This window comes from Nannospalax galili, unplaced genomic scaffold (assembly GCF_000622305.1).
Source record: "Nannospalax galili isolate Female #2095 unplaced genomic scaffold, S.galili_v1.0 scaffold102, whole genome shotgun sequence".
Lineage (NCBI taxonomy): Eukaryota > Metazoa > Chordata > Mammalia > Rodentia > Spalacidae > Nannospalax > Nannospalax galili.
This window is the reverse complement of record NW_008351958.1, coordinates 158035-174582: the sequence shown is the minus strand read 5'-3', so window position 1 is coordinate 174582 and position 16548 is coordinate 158035. Positions and strand designations below refer to the sequence as shown.

The 16548-nt window shown below is 41.2% G+C and overlaps 1 protein-coding gene across 3 annotated transcripts in view; it reads left to right on the top strand.

Moving 5' to 3' along the window:
- Slco5a1 (solute carrier organic anion transporter family member 5A1) overlaps positions 1 to 16548 on the top strand; it is a 144950-nt gene that overhangs the window by 77888 nt on the left and 50514 nt on the right. For all 3 annotated transcript variants that reach the window (XM_017802149.2, XM_008848915.3, XM_029553984.1), the window contains exons 2-3: positions 2131 to 2263; positions 6252 to 6469. In XM_017802149.2, the coding sequence (XP_017657638.1) occupies positions 2131 to 2263; positions 6252 to 6469 (351 nt within the window). The remainder of the gene's footprint in view (positions 1 to 2130; positions 2264 to 6251; positions 6470 to 16548) is intronic.

Here is a 16548-nt window from a genome sequence, read left to right as displayed (position 1 = left end):
CCAGTCGTGCAGGTCCGGGAAGCAGGGAGAGGTGAGGGTGGGGCCAGGTCCTGAGGAAGCAATGCTCCTGGGGCCCAAGGAAGGCACCAAGCTGGCCTGGTTGAAAACGATCAGGAAGCCGCACCAGTTCCCCAGGTGTCTGGGGACCCAAGACCAGGAATGGCGCAGGGCCCAATCCAGGAGCAGACCGAATGAGGCCGTGGCGGTCAATGCGCGGAGGGCTCCGCAATGGACCCACCCCGAGAGGCCTGAGGATAGGGTAGAAGGCCAGGAGAGTTAGCGGGTGGTGCAGGTCCGGGGAAGCAGAGAGAGGTGAGGGCTGGGCCGTGTCCGGAGGCAGTGCTCGTGGGGCCCAAGGAAGGCACCAAGCCGGTGGGGGTGAACAGGGTCAGGAATCAGCAGTGGCTCCCCAGGTGTCTGGGACCCCAAGACTAGGAATGGCACAGGGCCCAAGCTAGGAGTAGAGAACAGCGGGGGAGATGGAAGGGTGAGTGCGGCTGGCCGAGTCAAGGCGGGGAGGGCTGCACGGTAGACTTACCCCCAGAGAGGCCTGAGGGCGGGAGCTAGACGTATATTTTTAAAAAAGCTGTTTTCTGGTCCATCTGTGGTTGATGCTTTCCATTTGGATCTTCTGAGCCACGTCATTTAAGATTTATCCCTTTTAATCAACAATGAACCACATGTATTCCAAAATCTCATTTGATTCTAAAATGGTGGAAAAAATATTATCATTTGGAGCGGCTTTTCCAATTTAATTGAATCCAGCCTTAGGCCAACTCTCCCCCTGAGTTCCTGCATCTTGCTAGACTCTTAGAGCTATAGCTTTTTTCTTCTCCTTGGAGAATCTCTACTTTTTTCTCTTTTTAAAGCTTTCTCTCGGTTTTTCAATGATTACCTCATTAACTAGCCTGGGTCTCTAGTTTCAGAAATCTGAATTTAAATCCCTTACCGAGGACCCTGTGAACAGCGATAATGAAACTCACCAAGTCATCAAAAATATATAAAATAAAAACAAATAAAGGCAGGACAGTAGAGTAGGGGCTAAGTGGGAAAAGAAAGGGAATCAGTGGGAGAGAACAAGGAGTGGTAACAAGGGTGAATATGGTAAAAAATACATTATGCGTATGTCTGAAAATCCCACAATGAAACCCATTATTATGTATGCATTGTCAACATATATTAATGAAAAAAGAAATTTGAATTTAGTGGTTCTAGGCTGTGGTGTAAAAACTGAAGAGCTGGCTCAGCAGTTGACAGCATTGGCTATTTTTCCAGAGGTTAAGAGTACTGGCTGCTCTTTCAGAGGACCAAGATTCAGTTCCCAGCATTCACATAGCAGCTAACAATCATCTGAAACTAGTTCTGGGGGATCCGATGCCCTCTTCTGACCTTTGTGAGTTTTCATGCACAAGTACACTTACATACATGTAGGTTAGAGTTGTATGGTGAATGCCTTTAATCCCAGCATTTGGTAGGCATGAGGTGGATGTCTGTGGGACCAAGTCCAGCCTGGTCTACATAGTGAGTTCCAGGTCAGCTAACAACCATCTGAAATTCTAGCTCCAGGGGATCTGATGTCTTCTTCTAACCTTCAAGGGTTTTCATGCATGGATGTTTCATGCATGGATGCTTACATGCAGGCAGAACACTCATACACATAATAAATAACGTTTTTATTTATTATTTGTATTTTATGTGTATAAGTGTATTGAATGCATGTATGTGAGTGCACCTGTGTCATGACTGAGGAGGTCAGAAGAGGGCTTTGGATTCCCCTGGAACTGGAGTTAAGGATGGCTCATAGCTGCCATGTGGGTGCTGGGAATCGAACCTAGGTCTTCTGCAAGAGCAGTCAGTGCTCTTAACCACTGAGCCACTCTCCAGCCCCATAAATAACTTTTTTTAAAAAGTCAAAATAGAAGCAACTAAAATGCTCTCCAGGTGGCTGATGTTGTTAGACAACAGAAAGCAGTGAAATAAAGGGCAAAGTTTGAAGCCCAAAGGTCAACGTGAATGTTCTGGAGGACATGCGCTGAACCTCACTGTGATGCATCCTGTTTGGCAGTAAGATCAGAACTATTAGCTCTTGTGCAAGGCTGCTGTACATCAGTTTCCCTTCTGTCTCCTCAGCCATCATGTATGTCATGGGAGCGCTCGGCCCTGCAGCAGGATATTTACTAGGTGGACTTCTTATCGGCTTTTATGTTGATCCCAGAAATCCTGTTCACCTTGACCAGAATGACCCTCGTTTCATTGGAAACTGGTAAGATTGTTTTGCTTTCATTTCTTACTAGTGGTAGTCAATCAGTATTACTCTGTTATTTAAAATTTCCCAACAAAGAGAAAAAATATAGCTATAAGTTATCTGGGAGAAAGATGGTAGGTAGGATAATATCTCCCCACAACAACCATTTCCTAATCCCCAGAGCCTATGAATATGGGACTTTATGTGGTAAACAGACTTTGCAGAGGTAACCAAGTTAAGGATTTTTAAAAAAAGAATTATTTATTATTTATTTTATATATATATGAGTGTCTACCTGCATATTGAAAGTGTATCACCTGTGTGCAATACCCATGAAGGCCAGAAGAGAGCATGAGATCCCTTGGAACTGGCGTTACGGATGATTGTTAGCTGCTGGGTGCTGGGAGCCGAACCTGAGTCCTCTTCAATAGCAGCCAGTGCTCTTAATCACTGAGCCAACCCTCGGCCTCCAAATTTAGGATTTTTGAGATGGGAAGATTATTTCAGCTGTTCTGGGTGGGCTCATTATTAATCAAAGAAAGAGGGAAGAAGGGAGACCAGAGCCAGAAAAGGAGATCTGCTGATTAAAGCAGAGGTTGGGGGAGCTTGCTTTGAAGATGGAGGAAGGGCTATGAGCCAAAGACTGCAGATAGGAGCCTCTCTAGTTAGGGCGTCTGGGAAGAAGGCAGCTCTGCCAATCCATCTGTAGATGCTTGATGCTCAGACCTATGAGATAATCCACTTGGTTTGTTTGAGTCACTGAGTGTGTGATAACTTGTTATAGCAGCAAGGGGAAACTAATACTGAAGCTTTCGTTACAGGGTCCTAACCCACATTTACCAGGATTGGACTGTTGCCTGTATGGTAGAGTGCAGGGAAAGGGCCACCATAGCCCCAAGGAGATTTTCCTGAAAGTTACTTTAATTCTATCTTTCATTATCTTTTCTGTGCTTAAAAAAAATGCTTCCTCTCCACTTCCTTGTGTTTGTATTTCTTCTAAGGACCCTTCTTTATCGTTCAGATTTCTAGCCCTACTTTACCATTGCACACTCTTAGCAAATCTTTTCTCAGAACTTCTAAGTAGGATACAGGGTACACACTGGACACTTATAATCTATTCTAGTATTCTGGTTTTCTAACAATGTAAAACAATGCCTACTCTGACTCATTTCAGATGTGCAAAGAGATCAGCTGAGGTCAAAATTTTCACAATCAGTCAAGAACTCAAAACCCCCTTGTTATTTCCCTATCACTGACAGGGAACTCTTCTTCATAACATTTGAAAATTCTCTGGGCAGAGTTTGTCTTTCTGGGTCTGGGTTACACACTGTATAATATTTTTCAGTTCCATCTATTTACTTGCAAATTTCATGATTTCATTTATTCTTTATGTGAATAGAATTCCATTGTACAATGTTCCTCATTTTCATTGTCCATTCATCAGTTAATGGACAGCTAGGCTGCTTTCGTTTCCTGACTATTGTGACTAGAGCAGCAATGAATATGACCGAGCAAGTATCTCTGTAGTAGGATATTGAGTTCTTTGGGTACCTGCCAAGGAGTTGTATGATGTAAATATGGTGTATGCATGTATGAAATTCTCAAAAAAATTTTTTTAGTAAAAAAGAGCATAAGTTGAGGACTTTTAAGATAGCTCGTAGGTAAATGCACTTACTGTGCAAGCCTGGCAACCTTAGCTCAATCCCTGGAAACCATGCAAAAGTTGAAGGAGAGTGCCAGCTGCACAAAGTTGTCCTCCGATCGCCACAAACGCACCATGTCATGTGCGCTCTCCCCAAGTCATACGCACATATTAATAATAATAAATAGTTTTTTTTTAAAACCTTTAGACAAAAGTGTGTCTTGAATGTATGAAATTTTACACACAAGGTAGGGGAGGGTTAGAAATCTAGGCTGAGTGTCGATCTACATTAAAAACCAAACCAAACCATCAAATGAGTTACCAAGAATTAACTGCTGATTTGAGCAGGCATTTGAATAGATCTGTTGTGTACATTGTCTTTTTTAAATTTGAGGACTTTCAAAAGCATTTATTACCCTCTTTTCAGTGAGAAAGTCAATTGGAAAAAACAAAATAATTTCCCCAAGGTCTCATAGTAAGTGGTGAAGACAGAATGCAAACCCAGGTGTGTCTAAACTACAGCTCAGAAACCACTCCCACCGCTACTGCCTGGCATCTCATGGAGAGATGATGAGAGGGTTAGATGAGAAAGGGGCTCAGGGAACTCTAAGTCCAGAAAGGTAAATGGTGGTGTGGGGTGGGGCCTGTGAGCAGCCAAGATCCGAAGAAGCCAGGCACTAACAGCTATGTTCCCTGACACTGGTGCATGCCCCATACTTTAAATCTATTTCTTTCAGTTTATTTATTGAACAAAAATTTTGAACACCTCATCTGTCCTAGGCACTAGATTGGTGATGATATTCTGAGATTGCCAGAAGTCTGCCCTGAGCCCTCATCTCACAGCAAAGCCCTTTTCTGATTATTTTAACATTTTAAGTTGATGTACTTTTATCTTTGAAATGTGCAAACAGGATTATTAACTGATGGTAGGAATCACTCTCGCAACTTAACCATGACTCGTGTCCACAGAAAACAACTTTTACTTGAAACTTTCCCTTTGCACCTGATGTATGTTCTTACTGGCTTGAATCCATAATTAGTGCTTAGACTGCTACCTGAATACTTATTAGGACTGATGGGAACCTGTTGATACAGAGGCTGAAGTCTGAGCATTTATTTAATAATGTGGAAGTTCTAAGGGGAGAGTGAGGCACTGAAGGGTTAGAAGTGGCCACCTTTGTCAGTAAGACCACGAATCTATGCTTGTTAAGGAAGGGGTGAAGGAGATGGAGAAATTACCTCATAGGGAACTGCACAGGCACAAAACCCCAGACTTTCACACATGGCTACAATTCTCTGTATTTTCTGTGAGCACTCTGTAACATGGTGACTTCAGATGAGTTTAAAGACAGAACACGGGAGTGCACATAGCTCACATTTTACATCTCTCAGGACACTTTCTGTCACACATTCATTTCTGAAGTCTTTGAATATCATCTGCAGTACATGACTCAACAGTTAACTGTATGGATTCTTGCATTTCTTGGAGAGTGTTCCTATATTTTTGGTTGGCTTACAGCTAGTTGCAAGTTCTTCAAGACAAAGATGAAGTCTGAATGCCTTGGTGTCCAACGTTAAATACTGGGAGAACTGGCAAAGTGGGGGGCACTCAGTATGTTCTTAAGTGCTTGCAAAACTATTTGAATACCATCAGCAATTTAAAATATATTGGACATGAAGCCGGGAATGTAGCTCAGTGGTAGCACATGTGCTTAGCACACACAAGGTTTTGGCTTCAATCTCCAGCACCAATAATTCAAACAAAATATTTGACATGAGCTATTAATGCACGTCTTGTAAGGAAAAAGGGTCCGCATTGTTCCATAAAGCATGTTATATACTTTATTATTTTTCTATTAAATTAATTATAGCCAGTTGTGGTAATCCTAACACTTTAAGGTAGAGGCAGGAGGATAAGGAGCTCAGGGTCATGTTGAACTAAATCAATTTGAGGCCATTTTGAGCTTCATGACACCCAGTCTCAAAAAAGTCAGACAACACACACACACACACACACACACACACACACACAAATTATTGTAAAATGCACATTGTAGGAGAACGAGCAATGTTAGCAGAACTATTCCACAGCTACTAAAAAATTTTTGAATGACATTCTAATCAGGTTACTGACACAATATTCACTATACTATTAGTATAATATTTGCGATTTCCCATTTTTACTACAGAAGGGGGGGAAATACCTTTATTTTCTGAGTTTTTCCAATTTTCTACTGCTTTATAATGGATGGAGGTAAAAAGATTTTGTTGGAGAATTTTAACACAGCAAAACTTCTACTTTTCTGATTTGTTCTCACAGAAAACTGAAGCCATCAGTACCACTCACGTTTCCCGGTTTTTTAGGTGGAGTGGATTCCTGCTTTGTGCCATTGCAATGTTTCTTGTGATATTCCCAATGTTTACTTTTCCAAAAAAGCTTCCACCTCGACACAAGAAAAAGAAAAAGAAAAAATTTGCTGCTGATGTCATTAGTGATGATGACGTTATCAAGGAGAAAACAAACACAAGTGAACAAGTGGAAAAAAATGTTTCTTCAATGGGATTTGGAAAGAACGTCAGAGGTAAAGTATATCTCTTGAAGACATATATGTATGGTACGTCAGATCGGTGCTGTGCCAGGTGTGGAACTGAGGGGGTGTGGCCCAGTGGTAAGATGTCTGCAGTGCTCAGGTCTGGGGTTTGATGCTCAGTAATGCCCCCAAATGAGAAACGGTATGGTCCTACACCTGTGTGGCTCACAAGCCTTTGTCGCCAGCTGGCCAGATAGGTACTGAAGTTGAGAGGAAGTGCTACAAATTTCACTTTATAAATTTGAGAGGATGGTTACTTGAGGGGAGGCAGGAGACCAGCAAGAGAGGGGCAGGGAGGAGACAGAGGGTGTCAGCGAGAAAGAAGAATAAGAATCAAGTAAGATCACATATGTGTATGAAAACGCTGTGTGTGATAAAATACTTTGTATGTGAACTTTTAAAAAAGGAAACTTAGGGAATAATTTTGTCTGTTGAATTTATTAAGTTAGGCTTATATTTTGCAAGCCTCAAGTTAACTTTTGGGATGGAAGGGTGACTCAGTGGCTAAGTGCTTGGCTACACAGGCCTGACAACCCGAGTTTAATTTCTGGATACTGTGTTGGAAGGAGAAAACTAACTCCAAGGGATTGTCCTCTGACCTCTCATCAGAGCATGTGCCTGTTCACATTCATGTCCACACATCAATCACACCGATACACACTAATAATGAAAAAATAAAACCCCAAACAAAACCAAACAAGTCAATTTTCCAACAATTCATCATGAATGTATTTTGCAAAAGTACCAGAAGACGATAGCCTGAGCAAATGGTCCTTTCCACATGAGATTTGGGGAGCAGTGACTTAGATCAGGCAGATCCGTGTATCTAGATGGATCATTCCCTTCAGTGAGAGGCGGCTGGTTTCTAACACTGTGACCACTTTGTGTGAGGGATTGTTTCAGTGGAGCAGTGTCTTTGGTAGTATGCTGTGAGTCTTACATAAGTAGGCAAATCTCCGCTAGAAAAGAATCCCATTCCATAGTGGTGCTGTTGTTTATCGGATGTACTGGTCAGTGTTTTTCATTTTCATTTCTCTTGAATTCATTAAAGTTAGATTAAACAATCTAAAACCTAAATAATTTAAATTGCTCTTGACTAGGCAATCTTTGATGTACTGAATGGCAATAAGTCCCCTTTATTTAAGGAACCAACAATGTCATCCACTTACTAGTTTCAGCCTTATTTCCTGAATTCTCTGAACTAATTTTTATATCAAGCATAATGTTTATCAAGTGCTTATGGTAGTCCAGATTGAGAAAAGGACCTTGGCATGTTATCCCATTTTAACTACATACACAGTAAGAAAAAAAGGATAGAATAAAGGTACTAATTTGTCATAGAGCTGTCCTACAGCCTAAGAAGGAAAATAGATTGGAACATTGTTAAGGACTATTTGTTGAAAGCCAGTGAATTGTCATTATTTGTGAAATACATCTTGCCAGTTAAGTTGTAGATCTAGTCCCTTTCCATGGTTTTGTGACAGTGTGTATTTTTGGAACTGCTAAAATGACTTCCAGTATTCCAGTGTCACAGAGGATTCCCCAGGTGCTTGTGTGGCTTGAGCTCTTCTCACATGGACCAGCCTTCTTCTTCATGCCTGTATTATGGATCATTATGACTGCTATCATGGACACAACTGGTTTTAAAAAAGATTTATTTCTTTTTAATTATATGTGTCTGTGTGTGGGCATGTGCAGGTTTGAGTTCAGTTGCCTGCAGAGTCCAGAAGACTGTTAGATCCACTGAAGCTGGGTTATAGGCCATTGTGAGCTGCCTGATGTGGGTGCTATGAACCGAACTCTGGTCGTCTACAAGAACAGATTGTGTTCTTAACCACTGAGCCATCTCTCTAGCCCTCACAACTGGCTTTACAATTTAACTGAGACAAAGTTGGTGTTAAAGAATTTAAAACATAAGTATGTTAGACTCTTTTTGTTTGTTTGAGACGGGTTGTAACCGCATCTGGCCTGGAACTCGCTAGGTAGATCAGCCTGGCCCAATCTCACAGACATCCACCTGCCTCTGCTTCCTGAGTCCTGGCCTCAAAGGTGTTTGCTACAATACCCCACCATGTTTAGACTCTTAATTTGAGGGAATACAAAGTAGACTTCAGAAAAAAGTATAAAAGCAAAGATCAGATGAAATTGTATATTTTATAGCTTAGGAGTAGATGACTTCAACGTGAGATATGTGAATTGGATGATAAAGGGAAGTGTATTTATATCAAGTGCCTAAAGTGTATACAGCTGCTGATGCAGATTCTAGATCATTTGTTCGCCTTCTTTCTTCATGTGTATCGCCCTTGTTCCCTGCTTAGCGCTTCTTGAAGCTTCCAAGTAAATTACTTGGTTTTGACTATTGTCTCAGAGACCTACATTCTCATCAAAATGTTCAGAATCCATTGTGGAATTTGAGTCATTTGTGGAACTTATATGCTGTTTCATCGGTCAGCTTCTTGTACTGCAGGGGATGGTGAGTCTCTGGCTTTTCTGCAGCGGAGTTGATGGTCTGGGGTGTTTTCTTTTGAAGGGAATAATAAGAGGAGACTTTGAACATGTTGCATAGTTGGTTTATCGAATCAGTTTCCAGTTTGATTTTCTTGTTGATATTTCTAGCAAATCTCTTTTTTTAATCCTATTTCTAGATGTCAAATGATCCTGCTCTTATGTAAACCTCCTGGATGAGATGCAGAGATGACCATATTCTCTAGCCAGATGGAAATTGTGACTTAAAGAAATTACTTATTTTTATTTTCTGTGTAGGACTGTTTTGCCTGCATGTATAGAAGTGCATCATGCACATGCAATGCCCATGGAGGCCAGAAGAGGGTATCAGATCCCCTGGAACTGGAGTTACAGCTAGTCGTTAGCTACCATGTGCTGGGAGTTAAATCCTGAGCCTCTGCAAGAGCAGCCAGTGCTCTTAACCACTGAGCCATCTTTCCAGGCCCTTGTAGATTGTAAATTTAAGACAAGGTATCAGGTAGCCAGTCTGGCTTCAAACTCTTTTTATAGCTGAAGCTGGCTTTGAACTCCTAATCCTTTTGCCTCAACCTTTGAATGCTCAAATTGTAGGCATATGCCACCACTCCCAACCTGAGAGTCACTTTGCCTTCTTAAAGAGAAATATTGTTTTAAACCTGGCATGGTGGTACACGCCTTTAATCCCAGCACTTGGGAGGCAGAGGCAGACAGATCTCTGTGAGTTCAAGGCCAGCCTGGTCTACATAGCTAGTTCCAGGCCAGCTGAGGCTACAGGGAGACCCTGTCTCAAAAAGACAAAAAAAAAAAAAAAAAAAAAAAAAAAAAAAAAAAGACAAAAAGAAAGAAAAGAAAGAAAAGAAAAAAAGAAAAAAGAAAGAAATATTGTTTTAATAGGATATACTGAACAATCTTTTGCTAAAAATGCCTCAAACCATACTAACAATATTGGAATGATGTTTAATAAGGGTATTCAAAATCAATTCATTTATCTCGTACACATTGATTTTCTTTCGAGTACTTATGATATAGCAGCTGTTGGAAGTGACATTCTAATATTTAATCTAGTTTTCAGAAGTACAAATGAGGCCTCCAGGTATGGGTCCATTCTTGGTACTGTCTGCATTATAGAGCCGAGCTTCATCGTGAAAAGATGGCATTAAAAAGAGCGATCACAAAGATTTCATTCTGAGTCAGATCTGAGTTGAGCCTCACATCCTGTTTCCTTGATTTCTGGTGCAGGGTTCCTTCTGGTCACTCTTTTATGTGGTCACCAGTATCAGCTTTTTAAAAGAGGAGATAGGTAGTTTAGTTATTGATTTGTACTTCCTTAAAAAGAAAACAATTTGAACTGTGCCCTTTTGCTTGTTTTTTTTTGTTAGACAGGCTCTTGCTATAGCACCCAAGCTGGTGTTAAACTCCTGGGCTCAAGTGGTCCTCCTGCTTCAGCCTCCCAAGCACTTGGAACTACAGGTGCATGTCATCACACCTGGCTACATTGGTCCCTGTTTCAGAAGCTGACTAAGGACGCTAGAAGAAAACCCACTGTGCTTTCCACTCTCTGCCTCCACATTTTAATACAGATGTTGGGAAAATCTGACTGTTTCCAGATTCTTATAAATTTTGCAGAACGAGGCTGTTCTAAAACACCACAAAGGGTAAAGTTGAAATCTCTGTGTGTCTGCATTCCCTTTCCATAAGAGATTAACACTGATTCCATCAAAACCTCACCAATAAAAAGAAACACTTAAAATATTTAAGTGCATCAGTTTTCCTGTGGTTTGAGGTTCAGAGTTTTAAAACCTTCCCCATTTAACTGAGCATCGTTCTATATAGAAAACTCTTAGTGACAGTTAACTTTCTTTTGTTCTCACTTTTAATCTTTTAAGCTTAGTTGCTTGGCATTATTAATTTAGCGCAAGATATAGCATATTTTTTTCTCACTAGAATTTTGTCTGTGTTGGAGTGCAACATGTTTATAATCTTAACTACATAACAAAGTTAGTTTGAGTAATGAGTTGATTTGAAAAGAATCACTGAAAGTTATAGGTTTTTGCTCATTCAAGGTAATATTAGGGTCTGGGGAGATGGCTATGTCAGGAAAGTGGCACCAAGCCAACATGAGGACCTGAGTTTGGACCCCTAGTACCCACCTAGAAGTTAGGTATGGACTGGGTGGGTGGAGAGAGGCAGATCTTAGGGCTCACTGGATGGCCAGCTTAGCCAAAATGGTGAGCTTCAGGTTCAGTGAGAAATCTTGTCTCAAAAAAGAAGGTGAAGGGCAGCTGAGGAAGACGCCAGGGTCAACCTCTGGCCTCTGCATATGGGGTGGGGGTGGTACACATCACTTAGTTCAGTAAGTACTTAGTCCTAGCATACATTTCAGACTCATGGTTGTGGTGGTTATGAGATGAGTGAGCCATGGTTTTTGGAATCCATGGGAGAAAGTGGGGAGATCAGAGAGCACAGAGGGAGGTAGTTTTTGAACTACCAGAGGGCTGGGGATGTAGCTCATCAGAGGAGCCTTGCCTAGCATGTGCAGAGCCCTGGGTTTGATCCCCAGCACCATGAAAGGGCCATCAAACAAGGATTGACCTGATGGTGTGGAGGACTGGAGGCATGTGATCGAGAAGTTGATAAATAGGTCACTTGAACCCTATAGAGGTGGGGCAGTGGGAGCATTCCTGGTGGAGAACCAAGTATAGAAGGTGGGACAGGGTAGATGCATTTGGAAATGCTGAATACGTTTCTTAGGCTTGGTACATTGAGCATGTGTTGCGGAGCCTGACTGGTAAGGCTGGGGAGGTAGGGTGAGACATCCTTCACACAAACATCCCAGCTCACAGTTCCATCCTTTTCCTCCTTCCTCATGGGAAAGCCCCTGGGGCTTACTTGATCTAACCCCTGGTTACCCTTGCCATCCCATCTCCTTTCCGTTTCATCTGTATATTCTGCTTTGACCACAGGGGCTCATTGCTGGCTCCATACTCACTTACTGCGGGCCCTTTGTACTTGCTGCGGGTCCTTTGTACTTGCCATTCCTGTGTAGGCACTGCCGCCTCCCCCGCAAGCCCATTTCCTTTCATATGGTACTCAAGTAGCTCTTTTTCAGGGAATCCTTCCTTAACTCTACTTAAAAATCCCCAACCTCATCACTACTGAATTACCACCCTCTTTTATTTTCCTCCTGAGCACTTATCACTAACCTATGATATACAGCTGCCCTTGCTTTCTGTGGGAGATTGTCTCCAGGATCCCCCTTTGCATAGCAAAACCCAGGGGTGTGCAAATTCTCTTCCACTCAGGGGTGCTCATTTGAGTGCCCTTGGGTTTTGGTAACTAAGAGGGGGATCCTGGAGCCTATTTGCAAAGGCATTTTGGACAACCCCTTGTAGACTTTGAGTGACCTCTAGATTTCTGATAACATTAATGGAATGTAAAGGCCATGTGAGTTGTGACTGCATTGCGTTGTTCATAAACAATGACAGGAAAAGTCTCCGTGTGTTCGGGACAGGTGAAAATATTTCTTAATTATTTTTGATCTGTGGTTGGTTGAGTCTGTGGATGCAGAGCCCCTGGATAATGCAGGGTCAACTGTGATTCACTTATTTCTTTTATTTATTGTTTCCCCAATGAAAAAGCCAGCTCCACCAAGACAAGGAATTTTTTTCTGTCATATTCCTTGCTGAGTTGACCCCACTTAGTGGTATTCAATAAATATTTAATGAGTGAACTATTGTTCAGTCACTTAGTCAGCATTTATTTCAAGGCCTGAAAACATCTTGAGTCATCAAAATGAATCTATTATCATTTCTGATAATACATAAACACTTAATGCAAACTTTAAATCACATAGTAAGATTTCTAAAAGCAATGACTACTTAACAAAATGTCAGGTGACAATTAGATATCAGAGAACCTTCACCTATTCACTGAATTCATAATTAGCAGCAAGTGACTCAGATGAAATAAGCACAACTGTACACCTACAATGTCTATGTTTGTTTTTAACTCTGCCTCATAAAACCACTGATAATTGAGGACTCTTCTAGTATAAGCTTTCTAAGGTGAAAAATTTTATTTTCAGGGCTGAGAATGTAGCTCAGTTGCAGAGCACATGCTTAGCATATACAAGACCCTGGGTTCCATCCTCAACATCATATACACATACATAGAACACACACAGACACATTGATACACAGATACAGACACAGACAGACACAGACAGACACAGACACACAGACACACACACCCCTTTAAAATTGCCTTCTACATACTAAATGAGTGAATCACTGAATGAGAGTTAGGAGGCAAGGTCATTTCTAAGGGATGTGGCAGCTGGCACAGGAAAAGATGGTGTATTTTTTTCATTGATGGAACCAAATACCTGACAAGAAGCAACTTAAAGGAGAAAGGGCTTATTTTACTCACAGTTAGAGGGGGCACAGTCCATCATGGTATGGAAAGCATGGCGGCAGGAGGGTGATGCCTATGGTCACATTATCACCCATAGTCAGGGAGCAGAGAGAAATGAATGTTGGTGCGCAGCATGGTTTCTCTTTCCTCCCCTCCCCTCCTCTCCCCACTCCCCTCCCCTCCCCTCGCCTCTTCTGCTTCTTATTTTATCTAGGGACCCTAGCCCTTGAGATGTCACCTTCCACATTCAAGGTTTTTCCACCTCCATAGAACTCTCTGGAAACACCCTCAGAGACAAGCCTAGAGGTGTGTCACCTAGGTTGATTGTAAACCGAGCCAAATTGATAGCCAATTGATAGATCAGTCATCACAGATGCGGAAGGAGATAACAAAGATGACCTTAGGGTCTCAACCTCAGCTACCAGGCACAGGAGCCAGCAGACAGAGATGCAGAACAAAGTCGGAATTGGAATTTCTGGGGAATATGCAACCCCAACGCATGTCCTTTGCTAAATGTTTTAAAGACAAGTGTACCACTGGAAATGTCAAGACAAACTTTTGTCTCAGCAGATGGGATCAACAAAACCTAGAGCGCAGACCGTGTTACCTTGGCCTCTGTGCTACCTTTGCTGAGCTGTACTTTAGTTTTGCAGCTTTTATATTTATATTTTTTTATAAATATTTGCTGAAGGATCGATCACTGCTTGGTGCCCTTTGTGTATCCTACCCCGCCACCCTTTTAGCTCCATTAACATCACCAGGAAGGCCTCAGGCTAGTCTCTAATTTGGGGGATCTGGACTTTAGCATCTTAAACAGTCATCCAGTTCATGCTGATGCTGTGGGTTGAGGGACTATACTGAAATAGCCGTCACTTCTTAAGCTATAATAATTAGGACATACTGTTTTCCATGAAGAAATTAGAACGTTTCTGATGCTGATGATGATGGCGATGGTGATGATTACAGAGAACGTTTTGCTTTGGTGGACAGGAGACTCAATCCGCTCCAAACTCAGCCTTATGGCCAAGTTTAGCTCCTGTTCCCATTCTTCCTGTCTTCTCTGCTTGAGTTTTCTCTATTTCTAATTCTTGTTTAATTTCTGATATACCTTCATTTCTTTGTGCCCTTGTTTCTTGTGGTAGGCCATATACACATGATGAAGGCAGATAGCAACAGGCTTTGCAAAGGATCCTTAGAAAGGAATGTTCTTCATTTATACTCAGTGTGAAATGACTGTGGGATCAGTTACCCAACAGAAGAGTGTGCTCAGAAAGGTACATGACCCTGTTCATTAGTGCTGGGTCTAGGCAAGCAAGGTCATGCCAAGGCCTGTAGATTTTGACAGATGCATTTTGGGCTTTAAGCTTTTCTATTTCCATGCACATGTCTGTAGGTGACTGGGAGGTGGCTGTGATGTGCCTAGTCCACCTAGGTCCTTCTGTTCTTTTCCAGGCAAGCAGGGGATACTGTGTGTCAGGCTCTGGCGGAGGCAGGATTTAGAACACTTTCATGGAGTTTGATCTTTGGGGAGTCCCTGGGGTTACTGATTTTAAAGATAATGAGTGGACAATAGGGATAATATGGGCCTGATGTTGGCCAAGACATCGGATGAAGAACCCTAGTTTTGCTGTTATAAAAAGGCTGACTAAACATTACCTGATGCTTTTCTTAGGTAACAGGTGGGGAAATGTTGTGTCTGCTTTGTGCCTACACATGCACATGGGCTGGCACAAGACACTGATCATAGGAGAACATATGCATGAAGTTGGTGTTTCCACCAGTATTTTGAGGCATTGGTGAGCTTAAAAGTGCAGAAATAATAAGAACTGAAAGGTTAGAAATAAAAGAAGTTGTGTACATTGAGTACTTGGAAAGCTGGGAAATTTCATGAAGAGATGTTCAGCGATGCTGCTCTAAAATTTGTTCCCATGTGAGTCTGATATACACAGACACTGAGTAAGGACATCGAGGTGGATGCCACTGAAAGAAGGGGGTCATGACTGCAGAGCCCCTGGGGGCAGAAGGCAGCAGGTTTGGTCAGGGGGCAGAAAGAGCGGTGAGATCAGATCCTGGGTCAAAGCCACTATTGGGGTTTCCTTCGGAATTTTAAATTTTATTGAAAGATAAAGTTGATAGGTCATGGTTACTTTTAGAAGAAAGCAACAGAGAAAAGTTGACCTGGAAGTAGACTGTCGATAGAAGAAAACAAACACACAGACAGATTGTAAGGAAGGAATTTTCTTGCACTATTAAAAAAATCAGAAAATAAATGGAAGGATAAAATATGCTAAAATTAATTAGCACATAGTAATTAGCATTCATAATCATGAATTTGAGCCTTGGGAAAATGTCAAATTAGGTTGTGGATTGTCTAGTAATAGCAGTTAATATTTAAAAGTCTAAGACTTTGCTGTTTGAAGAGGCAGTTGCTCCATTATTTATAACTCAAGCATTCAAAATACAGAAAAAAGTGATGGGGAGATATGGGAGGAGCTGGAGGGGAGGGAGTGGGCATGGATTTGATCAAAACACCTTATATGCATGTATGAAATTCTCAATAAATTATTTATTAAAAAATATTTCTTTCCCAGGTGTTCAGGATAAATTAAATATTGTATGTATGAATATTATTTTTCTTTCCAATCACACTTAAAATTTTTAGTGCACTTTTAAAATCTGTAACCTTATCTAAATCTGCTAAGTGTTCTTTAGTTTTATTTTTTCTCTTTTTTTGATTTTAAAAATATTTAAAAAGTAAAAAAGAGGACAACATAAAGCTAGTGGGATATTTAACATTGTATTTGAAAAACAATGCTTGAATACCTGGTTGGGTGGAATTAGCTGCAATTTTCAGTGAGTTCTCAGGTGATCACTGGATATCTTGTTTCTATCTTGTTTACTCTTAGTGTCCTTTATTCTTGATAATAGTTGCTCAAATGTAGATGTGGCCAAAAAGCAATGACACAAATAAACATAACTGTGAAGTGAGGGATGTTTGTCTCTAGAAAGATGGGACCTATGGAAATCCAGGAAGGAGACATGAGCAGTTTTCTTTAAGTTGAATCTCAGATTGCAGCTCCATGCAGATTCCATTTCAAAATTAGGTGATGATTTTTTAACATTTTTAATTGAATTTTTGTGAATTTTAGTCAATATGTTTTGATCATATTTAG